This window comes from Dermochelys coriacea, chromosome 1 (genome assembly GCF_009764565.3).
Source record: "Dermochelys coriacea isolate rDerCor1 chromosome 1, rDerCor1.pri.v4, whole genome shotgun sequence".
NCBI classification, from domain to species: Eukaryota; Metazoa; Chordata; order Testudines; family Dermochelyidae; genus Dermochelys; species Dermochelys coriacea.
Genome location: NC_050068.2, coordinates 226,710,536 through 226,727,591, shown reverse-complemented (window position 1 = coordinate 226,727,591; position 17,056 = coordinate 226,710,536). Strand labels below are relative to the sequence as shown.

Genomic DNA, 17,056 nt, shown 5'->3' with positions numbered 1-17,056 from the left:
TTAGCAAAGACTTTGGTCTTCTGCTCGCATGATTCAGCCTATGAGGGCGAGTATCCAGGACATTATGGAATACTTACCGCATTTGAAGTCTTCTGGCTTTTTCTTAAGCTCCCTGAAGACTCACCTGCAGCCATTTCTGCCATTCACTCACCTGGTCAGGGGAGAACAGTGTTATACAATCCTATGGTTACTCAGTTTCTCAAGGGAATTTACTTGCTTCTGTCCTCCTGTAAAAGCATCAGATCCTCTATGGGACCTTAACACAGTGTAAGGCGCTCTCATGAGACCTCTGTTTGAAACTTTCTCTACTTGCTTCTGGGCACATTTGTCCTAGAAGATGGCCTTCCTTATTGCCATCACATCTACAAGGAAAGTAGGTGAGCTGCAAGCATTAACAGCAGGCCCACCATACTCTTGGTGGGTTTTTTTTATTTTTAAGGACAAGGTGTCTGAGACCTCACCCAAAGTTTTTAATTAGTGTTGCCCTTCCACCCTAAACAGACGATATACCTATCAGTGTTCTTTCCAAAAACTCTTGATCCGGAGGGAGAGCGTTTACATACTTTGGATGTAAGAAGGAGATTGGCCTTTTATGTAGACTGAGTTAGGTCATTTAGACAGTCCCGTCGACTTTTTGTTTCTTATGCCACTAGGGTGAAGGTCCAAGCGGTCTTGGCCCAGATGACCTCTAGATGGATCACATTCTGTATTACCACTGCTTACAAAGTGACCAATACACCTTCTCTCCAATGTCTCTCTGCCTGCTCAACAAGAGCTCAATCAATGTCCATAACTTTTCTGAATGATGTACCTATCCTGGATATTTGCAGGGCTGCGATCTCGCACTCCATACATACATTCATTCAACATTATGCCATCGCAACAGCTTCAAGGGAGACTGCAAACTTTGGCCAGGTCATACTTCAGACACTGTTTAAAAAGACTCCAAGCCCCGTTGCTTATGATGCTACGTGTGGCTCATCCGAGTGAAATACAGATCTGTATCCACTTGAAGAAAGAATGGTTACTTACCTATATTGTTACTGTTCTTCAAGATATGGATGCAACCATGTATTCCATGACCCACACTCTGTCCCCTCTGCATCAGACTCTGTGGCTATTCTCCAGTGCGAAGGAGCTGGGGGGTGGGGGCAGTGCTGCCCTTATAGCCTTGGGAGAGGCCACAAGGAGCCACAGGGCACATGCACCACACTGACAGGAATTGCTGTGGAAAACTTTTCTGGCTGCGGCATGCTGGGTGCACACACACCTGAGTGGAATACATTTTTGCATCCTCATCTTGAAGAACAAGAGTTACAATCCAGGTAAAAAAACAATTCTCTCCAGGTTGAGATTGCATTGCCACTAGCTCCCTTCTGTTAAACTCAGAATACGTAATAAGTTAATTTCCTCAGCTAATCACCACTTCTGTGGTATCTCTAAAAAACCAGTAACCCAAACTCTTCAGGGCTAATATATAATTCTAGTATGGCACAATATTTGCATACTGAGTAGTTTTAAACTGTGTAAGTTTTAATTCCTAAGAATATCTAATGTTGAGGATAATGTTGAGGAGTAATGTGTAGGATCAGAAACATTTGTAACATGAGGGCTTTAAAAAAACAAATGGACAGTATCATGCACATATTGCTAAAAATACACAAAATAATGGTAAACCAAAGTAAATATACTGTATAAAGAAAAAAAACGTATTCAACTGTTACCGCCTTTACACAGTCGTTGGGGCTTTGTGAAACTGTTGTAATCTACTCATAGGAAGAATTAACTTGTAGTTCTTTGTAAAAGAATTGGCTTACAGTGAAGGACTAAAAGTCTGAGTGTCTACTACATGTGGTCAATCACAGCCTGTTGGTCCAAACCGTGACTAATTGTGCCAGTAGCTGACTAGAAAACTTCTATAGTGGCAAAAAGAACTATCTTTCAAGTGACTGTGATACAAAATGCTTGAAAGGACTGGAAGGCTTATGGGGAAAAGTGTTTTATTTGTGGTCCAATCACTTCTGTAAACGGAAGCGAGTCTCTTAATGTGGCATTTTGTATTTTATTCTTGGACATAGAACACCTAGAGACTTGGATTATGAGCTGCAACTTGGCAGAAACTGTTAGCAAGTACTGTACTTAAACTTTTCTAGTTTCTAGCCATATAGATCTGTTTCAAACAAGTTCTTTAAGAAGTTGAACTGCTTATATTTTTTGTTCTTTATATTTTGATTTTCTTGGCACTTTTTAAGTCAGTGGCTCTTGACCGTTCTGGACTACTGTACCCCTTCAAGGAGTCTGATTTTGTCTTGAGTACCCCCAAGTTTCACCTCATTTAAAAACTACTTGCTTACAAAATCGGACATAAAAATACAAAAGTGTCACTGCACACTATTACTGAACAGTTGTTTCCTTTCTCATTTTTACCATATAATTATAAAATAAATCAATTTGAACATAAACATTGTACTTACATTTCAGCTTATAGACTATAGAGCAATATAAAACAAGTCATTGTATGAAATTTTCAAGGCTTTATTGACTTTGCCAGTTCTTTTTATGTAGCCTTTTGTAAAAGTAGGCAAATATCTAGATGAGTTGATGTACCGCCTGTAAAGACCTCTGTGTTCCCCAAGGGATACAGGGTACATGTACCCCTGCTTGAGAACCACTGTGTTAAGTCATGAAGGGAATATAAAACATTTTAGATTATAAATCTTTAAATGTTTTATGTAGTTTCCTGATTAGGCATTTCTGTGTCTGTTTGTACTGTGCAGTTCATACTACTTAAATTGTATAGCTGCTTCCAATTTCAGTGATATAATGGAATTAATATACAAAAGATGACATCATCTTTTGCTCATTAGGCAAAAGGAGATGTAAAGTAAAACTCTATCAATAACCATTATATGAAAAAAAAGTCTTCAGTACAGTTTTGGGTTAAATTTATCATTTATTGATTGTATCTACATTTTATTTGGAAAATATGGTGCAAAGAATATTCCTGCTATGACAGTGGTGACTGAATTATTACAATGCATTGAGAGAGTAATCAAGGACTTCTCTCTTCTGGAAAGTGCAGGAACTCTGCCACATTTCTGCTGCAAAGCATAAAGCCTAGAGGTAAAATCCTGGGTACACTGAAGTCAGTGGGAATCTTGTTAGGATTTCACCCTAAGTGTACAAAGGTAGAATTCCCCCTTGCCCCTCCTCCTCCATCCTTGAATACCTAGAGAGTCTGTTATACTGTTTGCTGAGGACAGTTTTCTATAGCATGCTAGGAATTTGTCAATGAAGAAAACTTTATGTACTCAATATGTCATTTTAATGCCATCCATATTTTTACTTTGAAGGCTCCTTATTCCTTAAAAATAAGTAAATAAATAATTAGAAAACTGCCGTACAAAATATTTTAACCTAAGCGACTCAAACTCTGTAATAAAAACATTATAGTTTGAAAAGTCTAAGAATTAAAAAGTATGAAAAGGACTTGAGTTTATATAAATATTTTATTACTTCTTATTCATTATTCTTATCATTATTCAGTTCTGTACGTTAGCTAATGACAATATTAACCTGTTAAAATTCACTATGTACATTTTGGAACCCATCTTAACTCTGACCCACAAGATCCACTTACATACTTTCGATAAAGATATTAATCACAAATTATTTACGTATTCAGAGACAAGTGATGTATATAATAATACCTAGTTACTATATAACACTCTTCATTCATATTGCTCAAAGTGTTTTACAAAACAGTTCGTAAGTATGTCTTGTGGGAAGGAATGGACTTGCCCATAAGTTGTTAGAGAGCGAGAAGTAAACTGCTCTCTTCAATAATGTTGCTGATCTTTTACTCCAAACACATTGAAATAATTCATCAGAAAGGTGGTGATTGCTTTCATAATGCATTTGTGTTTCCATGCCACACTGCTACTAACAACAAGAATTTAACAATATACCTTAGCAGAAGTGTTTAGGGGGTAAAATAAAAACACAAGGTAAAATTTTGTCCCCCTCCTGAGTCAATGGCAAAAATTCCCTTGAATTCAATAGGGTCAAGATTTTACCCACATCATTTATCATATTAATTCAAGATAGCACAAATCTCATGGCTCAGTGCAAGCTCATCTTTTTTCCCAGATAGTTGGAATTGTGGGTTGGCAAATTATTCAAGGGTGATTTGCAGTGGGTTATCTTAAACAGCTATTTAAACTACTGTATTTAAGATGAATGTATTGGCTATATTGAGGAAGTCTAAAGCATTTGTATAAATCAAAATAAATATTGGGGTCTGTGCATTAAATAGCTTCAGTTCAGAGAAGTTATATAAATATGTGCAAACTAGATATATCTTGATTATACCTTGTATATTTTTATTTGCTAAGAAGTGAAATTCTCACAAAAGGAACAAGGATTTACTCTTTCCATTTCTCCCTTCTTTATATGGAAACACCAGTGTGATAAAGATACTGTAATCTTCAGTTCCTCGCCTAACATTCATTAATTTGACACTTCAAAATGTACTGTTGAAAAGTCTAGACAACCCTGCCAAATCAGATCTACCATGCTTGCTTCATTTTTTCTTTTGTCATTTCACAACAAACAGGCTCATGCTCTTATTTGTAGTAACTATGGAAACCTCAGAAGCTCTCTTTCTGAAGCTGAGTATACAATAAAGTGCTTAAAGTGTTGGAAGGATTAGAGACTTTAGAATGTTTAATTTTCTCTCTATCTTTGGAGAGGAACAAGAGGGTAATGTGCATATTAGCTGAGGACTTGCTTTAATCTCTGCTGACATGTAAGTCTGTCTAGGTTTGCACACAGCCATCCAGGGGTCTCTTTCTCAGCATGCTAACAAGGAGAGTTATCCATATTCATGACTCTGAATTGTACAATGGAAAACCTGTGTATGGAAAGGAGAAAGTTATGAGCACATGAAAATATTATTGAAATCGTTTTGCAGCTTTAAGTACAGTGGTCGCTAATGGCAAATTGTGTGATGATGGGTTTCATCGGATAATTTTTAGTGAGTATGTACTAATAATTATTGTCATGAATTAATTTGACATGGGGGCAATAGGAATAGATCATTTGCTCTAGAGTTAGCACTCATTTTCAGGAAGTCTGATAAGGAATTAATCTTATTACCATCTTCATGTCCTGTAATGGCAATGCAAAGATTAATAAAAATTTTAATTGTTTAAAAATACAGTAAATCTCATATTTTAAAACAAAACAAACTAGAGTTTGGGTCAGAAACATTACTACTTAAAAAATTCACCACCTTTCTCAACGGATCTGCTCCCTGTGAATGATGTATTCAGAGCCATATCTCCGATGGAACACAGTGGGTGAAATTCTGCTGCTATGCCATTGACAGAGACAATGTGAGTGATGTCCTGCTTCACACTGTCCACTGGAGGATCATCATGTTACCCTCTGGTTCTCCTTCTGGCCCTCGATAATGCCCTGAAATAGAGCAAGGGAAGTACTGCTGTACTGTGATCCTGATTCTTCCCCTCATCCACAGCATTCATTAATTTGCATGCTTCACCAATCGATTTTGTCCACTCTTGTCATTAGTGCTGATGACTGAGATTCTCCTTCACATTTGGTTTCGTTTCCTTGATATTTGGTAAACTTCTTTTATATACTCATCTAACTGCAAAATTTGGTAATTCACAGTGAGAGATGACCAGTTAATGTATCTTTTATATAACCATCATTGTTTGTACATTCATTTCACTGCAATAATGACATGCTCACAAGAGAGGAACAATGGATATTCTTCATTATTGAATTCCCATTTCAAGACCTTTGTTCTCCTTTATGGTTCTTCACCTGCCGGCCCCCATTCTTCACCCCCAGTCTTGATTTCCCAATCCCTTTCTGGCCCCATACAAATCCATCCACTGGCCAGAAACTCGAAAATGAAAGAGGAAGGTGGTGGTAAAAATCTTCTTCTGACTCTTTTAGGGAAAGGCCCTAAACTGGCATTTGTTGAACTTTTCAGTCTCTGTTCTCACAATGCATTAATGTAGTAATAATAATAATAAATACACTGTTGAAAGGTAAAGGGCAGTTTTATTGATGCAACACTAATTAAAATATGGGTATCAATCATTGCCGCTTGCCAAAAGATGTATAATTCTATGCCCTTGCTGGAGATTTCTCCTACTCCAATTTTAGGGATGCTATACACAGTCAATCATATGTGACAAATGAGCTACCACCTGATAAGTGTGTTTGTCTAGAATCCTTTGATTTATGTGACTTCAGTCTAGCTGCCTCTTTAGTCTGCCCTATCTAGCTGGGTACCCAGGTAGGGAGAAGAGCGCATGCTATTATTATTGTTAATCATGTTTGTTATGGTAGTGCCTAAAGACCAACCAGTAGTGGGCCCCATTGTGCTGGGCACCATCTAGTGAGTCCAGAGTCATCACTTGTTACTGGAAACCCTCTGACATCATGAATTACTCATAACCCCTTACTTTAGATTAGAAACTCAGTGCCTGTCCAGAATAGCTTACTATGTAAGAATAAGGCAAGACACACCAATTGGGCACAAAGAACAGAGGAAACAATGAGAATTATAAGAAAATGCATGTTTGTACAGTGCCTAGCATACTGGGGCTGGATACTCTAGGTCAGTGATACTCAGACTGAGGCTCAGAAGCCACAAGTGGCTCTTTGCAGGACATGATATTAAAACACACTGTGATTTAATTATTGACCAGTCTAAGTTATTAAAAAATCAGGATGCTTTTACTGTGTTATTGTGGTTGATATAATGATACTTGGTCAGTCATTTTGCTATGAGAATAATATATATTATATAAATTATTATATAGTGTTCTCTCATAAAATATAGTAAATGAAACAATGAATTCACACTACTGTGGCTCTTTTGAGTGATCGCTAATTTGGCTCCTGAACCACTGAGGTCTGAGTATCTCTGCTGTAGGTTCTGTCACAACAGAAATAATTAATAATTGGATTTCCTTTCATCTTATGTTTTTGGCTGGGGTTCCTACCCTCCTGAGGCCAGATAGCTCTTCTCCTACTGCCACAGGCAAATGCCAATAGAAACAGTTATGTCTCTGTACATAGACATGGTCCAGCCCAAAAGACATCAAAGAGATGAGTAAATTATGTGCATCCTTCTATTGCATGTGAAGGTATATGTTGCAAATAAGTGGTGCAGTACAGGCACATCTTGCTACATATGAAACTTGTATGAAATTATTCAGAATTGTTTGTCTCCCATGTGGGTGTCTTGGAAAAGATACCATAATATAGCTTTTCAACTACAGAATTGGGACTAACATCTGACATTTCATAAAAATGAATATTTTAGTTCTCTTGGAAAATGCCAGATTGATATTGCTGGGAATTGAATTCCTCTGACATGTCTCAATCCTAGCTGGAAGGGACTCACTTAAGAATCAAATGAGTTGTTACTTGTGCCTGTTCAAACATTAGCATCTCTGCAGGAACTACCTAGTGGTCCTCTGTCAGTGGGTTTTATGATATAGACCGAAGCACTAGGAACTGAACTTGTGTAACTTCATCTAAAACATTGTGTTTCTTAAAAACAAGTCTCCTATGTTACTAACACCAGCATTTATCATTTACGTGAACCATTTTAATACAAGTGTAATTGACTCTTTATTTATGTGTTTCCTTTTTTGAAAGTTTTCTCGATCTGTAAATGAAAATAGCCAATCAGCTTCACTGTTTCTTGTTTATAGTTAATTTCATTTTTAGATTCTTGAGTGCACAATTCTGCAAAAACTGCAGTGGGATTTTTTTTAGCTTTGTGTTAGAAATGTTCCCATGATTTTCAATTAGATTTGGCTTTTTAAAAATTGTTTTTACAGAATGTGTCAAGGGAAGAAGGGGTGATCCAAGTGTCCCCTTTTATTTATTTATATATATATATATATATATATATATATATATATATATATATATATAGGTCAGTTCATTTTTTTTAAAATTCAGGATAAAACTTTGGTTGGCTTGACTGAAGTCTGTGAGACCTTGTGAGCTACGTTACTCGTGTACAAGTGTTCGCAGGGTCAGGATCATAATTTTGAAGAATCTTTCTCTACTAACTTGCATTTTAGAAATCATGGGGCGCGGGGGTTTCATTCCACAATTAAAATGAGCATTCTGTTTTGTCTGTAAAATGAGAAATTCCTTAATTCTCTTCTATAGTTGTGAATCAGTGGGCCGTGTATGCCATCCGAAATCTCACTGAGCAAAACGAAAGAAACCAAGAGGTTATTGCGCAGATGGAACAGCAGGGACTGGCAGACAATTCCATCCTCAAGAACATGGGTTTGGAGATTGAGAGACGAGATGAGAAGCTAATATTGAAATCTGTTCGAAAGAACCCAGCTTTATGAGCAGCCACATGTAAACTTTTTGAGGATTGTCACCAAGTAAAAAGAGGGATATTTCCCAAATAATACAATATGAAGGCCCTGTTAGATTTCTTTTTCTTTTTTTTTTTCCAGTTTAAGTTCCAACCTGCTGGAAGTATTATGACCTTTTCCAGAGAAATTGTAAAACAATAATGGTCATTCACCACTGTGATACATGAACACCACAAATGCAAAAACCTTTTCAAAACGGGGGATTGGTGGTAATTTCATTAATTCTTTGTTTTGCTAGTGGAAAAGATTCATGAAGCCAGGAAACTGATTAGTGGTTATTTATCTCATTTGTTATACCTGAAGATAATAATGATTAAAAAATCACTATGAGGTATCACTTCTGTGATGTGTTAAAAGCAGCAGTGCTGAATCAGTTCTAACTAGCTAATTTAGTAAATGTTGTTACTTAAAAAAATATCAGAATGTTTAAATATTTGTATTTATATAATATAATGACAGTGAGAGATTGGATGTATATAAATACTTTCTGAATTAAACACACACAATGCTGCTTTCTGTGTATTTAAATTATTCATAAGTTATCTTTTCTACCTTGTTACTTTTAGTCTTTATGCTTAGTATGTTGAAAACAAAGTTGAAGCTGTTGTAGCAACAGATGCTGCATTCCTCTGCTCTGGGGCATGTCTGTATTTTAGAGACTTGGATGTTTATTTGAATTTTATTTGTTCCTTTGGATGGTAACTCAACCCACTCTCCTTTTATTTTGCACTTCTCATGGGTTTTCTGAATTCTGGCAGACGGCTGAAGAGGTAGTTTCTCACTGTGATTAATTCTAGGAGTTTCTTTTCACCCCTCCGCCTTTCCAAAACATTGACAAAACTCATTTCCAGTTAATTAATTCAAAAGAGGCTGAAGAATGGAAGGCCCTGCCTCTTCATTTTAGGTACCCTCCTATATTGTTGTTGGACCCAGCCACTGTGGAATGTGGCATGAATGAGATGGGTGGAAGAAAAACTGCATTATTAACTCTTCTTGTTCTGAACTGTTGCTTTAGAAATTAAGGCACATGGCTCTTGATGCATAAAGCAGAACAAAAGTTATTACCTGATGGTAATTTTTTTTAACTCTATATATACTACTGCTATGAATGAATTCTGTTCTGTCTCGCAAAAGAGTCTGATTAAATTAAATTGCTCATGTTCAACTATCACTTCACTCATCACTTTATTTGGAATAATAAACTTTTGTCACTATAAATGTATTAGAGTTTAAACAACCATATTCAAAGGGAAAATGAATGTAGTTTTTTAAACTCTAAGACATTTATATGTATGCTTATCTGCATCCTGAATTATTGGGGGAAGCTTAAATCCTTCCATTTAAACACATGATCTAGGCATTTATAGTGCTCACTTGACATGGCCATAGAGCTGACTGGATGATATTATTGTCCAGCAGTAGTGCACTCATTTTAGGCAATGTTTGGCTTTAGGCTGGGGGCTATGAGCTGCAGCCACTTTTAGTTCTTCAGCCATTTTATGTAGTAAAGTGTCTAAAAACACAAAGATGATCACATGCACCAAGGTAGGACTATCACTTCTGTAGTTTTAAAACGTCTCCTTTCTAATATAAACACTAAAGGGAGAAAAGGTTCTCTTTGATTTCAAAAGACCAAATGTGTTGCCTAAAGAAAAACAACAAAATAAATATCTTATTTGGGATTTTTAAATGATGTGGCAGAAAAGTGTATGACGGCACACTGGAAGAAGTTTTTAATTGCTTCATCTGTTGCATTCCAGTTTATAAAGGCTATATAGGATTCAGTACCATCTCTAGTTTAATGGCACAGGGAATACTTTTTGTGTTCTTTGTGGAGTCTACACTGTCAGTTCCTTGATAACTCCCATAAAATTTACACATCATGTTTAGGCTGCAGCTTACCTAGTAGTTAAATCATTTAAGATCAGCTGTATGTATTATCGTTCATAGCACTGAAGTATGGCAACTCAGTTCTATCAAGCAGTTAAAGAAAAACTCTTTCAATTTTTAGGTTCTTTTGCTCAAAATAAAATACATGTAATAAATGTAGTAGTGTTTTTCTGTAAAAGTAAATGGATTTAATCTTTAGGTTTTTTTAATCTTAAAGAACTTTAATGAAGGATTTGTCAAAGGCACTAGCACTTAAAAAATAAAATGGAAGTGTTTAAACTTAAAATTTTAAAATATCAGAAGATTTTCAGATTTGTTAACATATTTACAGAATTTACATTAGATAATATAATGCAGTGATAAAAATGTAAGATGAACAAAAATGCAAAGGATGAATAAAGTGAGCTTTCTGTGCAAACAAAAATGCAAAGGATTTCTTTCTATTCTGGGTTATAAAGAGTTAAAATCTTGTCCACAAGCAAATCCAGATAAATCTTTGGTTGTAGAATAAGCAGTGGGAGTTCCCTTTTCCTTTTAACCAGTTTGGAATAGACACTTTTCTTAACTCAATGGTTTGTATGCCCACCAATGGAATATACACAAACCCATAAGTATAAGCCAAATAATAACAAACACAAATAAATAAAAGGGTTTTTTGTGGCATTACATAATGGCGTAATAGTTGTGTTTTTTTAAATGAGAAATGTAGGGCTTTCATAGTATAAAACATGCTGATTACTGTATTGTGAGTGGCTGGCTTTTGATTTTTCTGGATGGATTAATTCTCGGAACACAACAGCTTCCCTGTCCTCCTCCAATGGAGTTCCAGCCTCCAAGAGATTTGTTTTCTATGCTAGAGGATTAATACAGCATACGAATCAGTCATTTAAAAAAAGCAAGCCTTATTGAGTTTGTAGAGAGGCAAAGCAGTCAAATCAAGTCTTGTGACCATCTTATTGCTTTCAAGAACTTTCAAACAAGGCCTATTTATTAAAAATAAAGTGGGATTTTCATAGTAATGAGTGGATGGATTTTAACAGGGTTTTTTGCAACTTGAGAGAAGTAGATTTGAATGTTTTCCAATTTATTTCTGAATTGTATCCTGGATCATCTAATAATGTTGATGTGTTCTATATAATATGTACCTCATGAGTATTAAAAAAAAATTTCAGATATTTAATGTAATGGCCACAACATTTATTCAATCGTTTGTCATTTTTTTTCTTGATGTATTTGTTTGACCTCCAAATAAATTAAGCTCACTGATCTGATAAAGCAATTAAAACTGAATTTAGGTTCATTTGTGACAAAAATTGTTTTAAAGACTTGAAGTCCCTCTTCTGTATAGTGTTTTGTTTTTATGGTGACTTAGTTTGATAACCTCTTACAATATATTGTCATTGTAGTTTGACATCTCAAAATACATGAATACATATAAAACCTGTCATTATAAGGCTGTAGAGAAGAACTAAACAGTATATATTTTCCCTGTTTCTTAATTGTAAATGGCATTCTGAATAAACAAATTATCTTTTTTCAAAGCTTCAGTAATTATTCATTATAGCTACACCTCATGTTTGCATTAGAAAGCTCCAATTATTAAAGTAACAATTGTATATTTGAGATTGAGATTCTCATGGGGTACAAGTGTCCATGGTATCTGAGGCAAAAACCGTAATTTGCAGAGTCCCCACACTGCTGTCCAAGGTTCTGATAATGTCCACTGCTTTTAAGAATAAGAAATTTGTAATTCTTTATAAGACTTAAAATAAAGTGATTTCATATTTTTATTTGGGCTTTCCCAGTATCCGTCAGCAGTTTCACAGTATATGACTACAGTTCAGTAAGAATACAAATAGTATCTTTTAATGCAGACACAAAAGTAGAATCATTCTTAATCACATATGAAAGATCTGTAGGCCATTGCGGCCAGCTCCCCTATAATTAATTACAAGAGAGTAATTACAGCAGGATATGGTAGGGATGGCTATATCTAAGGTTACCTGACACTTCCCATTATCAGACCCTGTTTTCCATTGTTTATAACTTTCCAAACTTTAACCATTCAGGGTAAAATTTTCCATCAAGGTGTCTGCCTTATGCTGAATTTTTATTTTATTTTATTTTATTTTGGAAGTGTCATAAAATGGAGGGTTTTTTGTTTGTTTATTTTTTGGGAAAGGCCAAGTTATATAACCCTTTGGAAAATCTCAGTTCACGCATGCTGGTTAGAGTTCAGCAGCTACATTTTCTAGAGTCCATCTGGATTGGACATGCTCCCACAAAGAGCTACAGGGGCAGAACAGGACACTTCTTCCAATTACTGCTATACTGGCTTCTGCAGGCCAGTAGGACCCAGGCCACAGGAACTAACAGCAGGGTGGCTGTCCATCCTTGTTTTCAATGCTCCCTCTGCTGGTATTCCTGTAGTGTGGAGGAGACGGTCATTTGACTCTCATGCAGGAGGGACAAAACTGGACTTTGGAGTGGGGAGGCAGTAAAGGAAGAAGACAAAGGACAAGGAACTTAGGAGGAGGCTGGGCTGGGAGACTCAGACTGGGAGCCAATCTGTCAAAGCACCTGCCCTTATTTCGTATTTCTCCTAAAACCCAAGTTGTTGCAAAATTCTGTCAGTCTGTCTTCTGATCCTTCCTTCACTGTCCCTTCCAAAGTATTGTGTACTGTCTTGTGTATCTTAAGTTGTAAACTCTTAGGGCAGAGAACTTTTCTTAACCTGTTTGTAAATGGAACTGTGTTAAGTGATTTTTAATTACTCTCTTTACAGGCACCTGGAGAAACTGCTGTCCAAAGGCTTCCTGTCTAGATGGTATCTACTACATAGACTAAGACAATTGCATTGTCACAGAGCAGGTTTCTTCTAAAACATGATTTTGAACATAATTGACTTTTTGTAGTTCTCTGAACTGCCATGTGAAAAGCAAGGAAACACTTCCCCATCTGCTACTATAGATTTTCAGGAGTCTGTAACCTAGTATCCTAGTTTGAGGCATATATAACTTGGAAAACACATTTATTTTCTTTAGGTCAATTATAAAGTTATGTAAATTTGATGACCAAACTTACTTTTTCTTGAAAGTTGAACTCACGAGACTGTTAAAATTCCTTCACATTTGCATCATGTCTTTCATCCAAATAAATCCTGAAGCACATAAAAAACTTTACTGAAACACATACATATGTTACGATGCAGCATGGCAGCTCTGTAGTTAAGGCTGTGCTGTATACTTCAATAAGGAATTAAACCTCCCTGTTGGTATGTATATAGTGTATCCTTCTAAAATTTAGTGCATGTAATCTTTAAGCAGGGAATGGATTTTCTGAGAATTTACAAGTAATGTGTTAAGTTACAGTTGCTGTAAAATTGGTTCTTTAAAAAACTTCTTGTTCAATCACACTTTTTTTGTATGTGTGTGGCTTCCCACTAGCAAATAAATTCTTGACTTCTGGTGTTTGAAAATTGACGTCAGGGCTACAGCAAAATCTAAGTCATAGATTTAAGCCTGCACTTAAAACCATACAAGCTGACTCCTGTACCCATGCTGAGCCTCATTGAAGACCAGATGGCTCCCTTCGGACACAGAGGTACCCCTGTGCAGGATCAAAGCTTTAATGTGTTGCTTTTGATTTATTGGCTATGAGAAACAATTCTATCTGCCACAATGTTTACTGACTAATATTTCCAGTTAATATTATTTTAATTGAATGTATCATTAAATGGATACTCTAAAGGCTAAAATTTATTTTACAGTAATAGTTTCTTGCCATCATCGTTGTGAAGAAAACTTTGGGCGTATGGCTGCATAATCCAGTGCTGTCATTGTTTCTGCAGATAGCCTGAAACATACTCTGAGTAGTATAAATTGTCCCATTCTCAATGGTAGTATCAACTGTGAAACTTAAAGATGGCAAACTAAATATCAGTATTGTTAATTAGCCGATAATTTTAGCAGAAATCTCCTGCTAATGATACATAGATATAACACACAAAGATACTTACTACAGGAAATTAAAAAGATTTTGATGTATAAATAATGTTTATCCTCTATTTACAGCCCTTGCTCTTTTGAATACAGAGAATTTTCAAGTAAATCTGTTAGAGTTATAAACATATTGCCGTCACTCCCTTTTTCTTTAAACCCTGCCAATAAAAAAAATTGACATTTGAGAGCTGAAACTAACTTACTTAAAATATACTACATGGAATCTTTTAGTTCTATTAATATAGAAATATTGTATTTGATAGTTTTAAGTCATTTCTATTTATTTTTTGAAATTTATTATACAATTGTGAAACAAATTTTACATGAAATCAACTTAGCATCAGGCATCACAGCATACATTGTAGTGTGTGTCCTTTACCTCTGACGGAATGGGTTGTACAGTTAACTTGTGCAGAAATTGCAGAACAGACAAATCTTCTTTCATACAAGAATTACATTATGACTGAAGCACTTACATGATCGTTGCTTTCCTGATTGAACTATAAGCAAGGATCCGCCTCCAGTAATTTATGGCCTTTCCACACATTTTTTGCAAATTTAATTAGGAACCAATGTTCTGTTTGGGGTGATGCCAAGTAAGGGTAATAGATGGGATGAGGAAACTCAATTTTCAACATTATCTATGGAATGGCTACAGCTCTTTCATGATGTATATAATTATAGTATTGTAAAATCTGATTTAAGTCTGCATTGCATTGCACTGCTATTTTCAGTTCTTTGATGTATGTAGTGAGTCAGGTGGTGGGTTGGACCAAAACACATCATCATGTACCAGTGGCTTAGGGCACTGAACCAAGAGTCAGAAAACATAGGGTCTACTTCCAGCTGGGCCACTGAATTGCTATGTGACCCTGGGAAAATCATTCCTCCTCTCCGGACCTCAGTTTCCCTATCCGTTAAATAGGGATGATACCTCCTCCTATCTACCCCAAATTAAAAAACTTAGTAAGAGAATCAAAAAAGTGCCACCATGCTAAACAACAAAGTAAAAGAAGTGGTTAGAGGCCATTAAAATTGGAAGTCAAATTCTACTGAGGAAAATAGAAAGGAGTGTAAACTTTGACAAGTCAATTGTAAAACTGTAATTAGGGAGGCTAAAAAAGATTTTGAAGAGCCACTAGCCAAAGATTCAAAAACTAACAGCAAAAAACGTTTTAAGGTACAACAGAAGCCTGCCAAACAATCAGTGGGGCTTCTGGCCGATCCAAGTGCTAAAGGACCACTCAAGGAAGACAAGGCCGTTGCAGAGAGGCTAAATGAATTATTTGCATTGGTGTTTACTGCAGAGGATGTGAGGGAAATTCCCACACCTGAGCCATTCTTTTTAGTTGACAAATGGAAACTGTCCCAGATTCAGGTGTCTGTAGAGGAGGTTTTTGGAACAAACTGATAAATTAAACAGTACTAAGTCACTAGGACCAGATGGTATTCATTTAAGAGTGCAGAAGAGATTCAAGTATGTTTTCAGAATGGAGAGGGGTAAATAGTGGTGTCCCCCAGGGATTTGTATTGGGACCAGTGCTGTCCAACATATTCATAAATGATCTAGAAAAAAGGGTGAACAGTGAACTGGTAAAGTTTGCAGATGATACAAAACTACTCAATATAGTTAAGTTCAAAGGCCACTGTGTCTCACAATCTCACAAAACTGGATGATGGGCAACAAAATGGCAGATAAAATTCAGATAAAATGTTGATAAATGCAAAGTAGTGCACATTGGAAAACATAATCCCAACTAGACATACAAAATGATGGGGGTCTTGTCAAAAATATAAAGGGAAAGGTAACCACCTTTCTGTATACAGCATCACACAGAGAGAACCCTTTGTCCCCCCGCCCCCTTCCAGCTTTGAAAGTATCTTGTCTCCTCATTGGTCATTGTGGTCAGGTGCCAGCGAGGTTATCTTAGCTTCTTAACCCTTTACAGGTGAAAGGGTTTTTCCTCTGGCCAGGAGAGATTTTAAAGGTGTTTACCCTTCCCTTTATATTTATGACCCCTCCCCTCCCCCCCCCAAATCACAGATAGGGTGAAATGCTGGCTGTGATTTCTTCCTGGAGCTCTAAGAGAAAACGGAGTTAATAAGACACATGCACCTCTAAATATACTACCAAGTATATAAAGACTAACAATATTTTCCACATCTCAAGGATGATTTTAACCAGTTGATTCTGGGAAACTTTCACGGGAGAGTGCATCAGCCACTTTGTTAGAAGCTCCTGAGTTGTGTTATACGTTGAAATCAAAATCTTGGAGAGCTAAACTCCACCAAATAAGTTCTTTATTTCCCGTGGCGGTATGAAGCCACTGTAGCACAGCATGGTCAGTTTTCAGGTGGAAATGCTGTCTCCAAATTTAAGGGCATAGCTTTTCCAGAGCATAGACAATAGCGTAACATTCCTTTTCACTGATTGACCAGTGGCTTTCCCTCTGACAGCTTCTGTATACAGTGCTATAAAATCCCTCCTGACCAGAGGCAAAATCTTTTCACCTGAAAAGGGTTAAGAAGTTAAAGTAACCCCACTGGCAGCTGACCCAAAATGGCCAATGAGGGGACAAGATTCTTTCAAATCTAGAGGGGGGAAACAAAGGGTTTGGGCTGTATGTGAGATGCTTTTGCCGGGAACAGATCAGGAATGCAGCCTTACAAATCCTGTAAAGTTAATAAGTAATCTAGCTCGAAAATGCGTTAGAT

At 36.4% G+C, this 17,056-nt stretch overlaps 1 protein-coding gene across 4 annotated transcripts in view; it reads left to right on the top strand.

The window, feature by feature from the left end:
- ATXN10 (ataxin 10) overlaps positions 1 to 16,108 on the top strand; it is a 176,173-nt gene extending 160,065 nt beyond the window's left edge. For 2 of the 4 annotated variants that reach the window (XR_006281710.1, XM_038406018.2), the window contains one exon: positions 8,230 to 8,365. Coding sequence is in view for 1 of the 4 variants with exons in the window: in XM_038405980.2 (XP_038261908.1) it covers positions 8,230 to 8,420 (191 nt within the window). In the remaining 3 variants the exon portion in view is untranslated. Of the gene's footprint in view, positions 1 to 8,229; positions 11,516 to 13,125 lie in introns of those variants that run through there. The other 2 variants (XM_038406008.2, XM_038405980.2) reach the window with 2 other exon arrangements.
- The last annotated feature ends 948 nt before the right edge of the window (positions 16,109 to 17,056 follow it).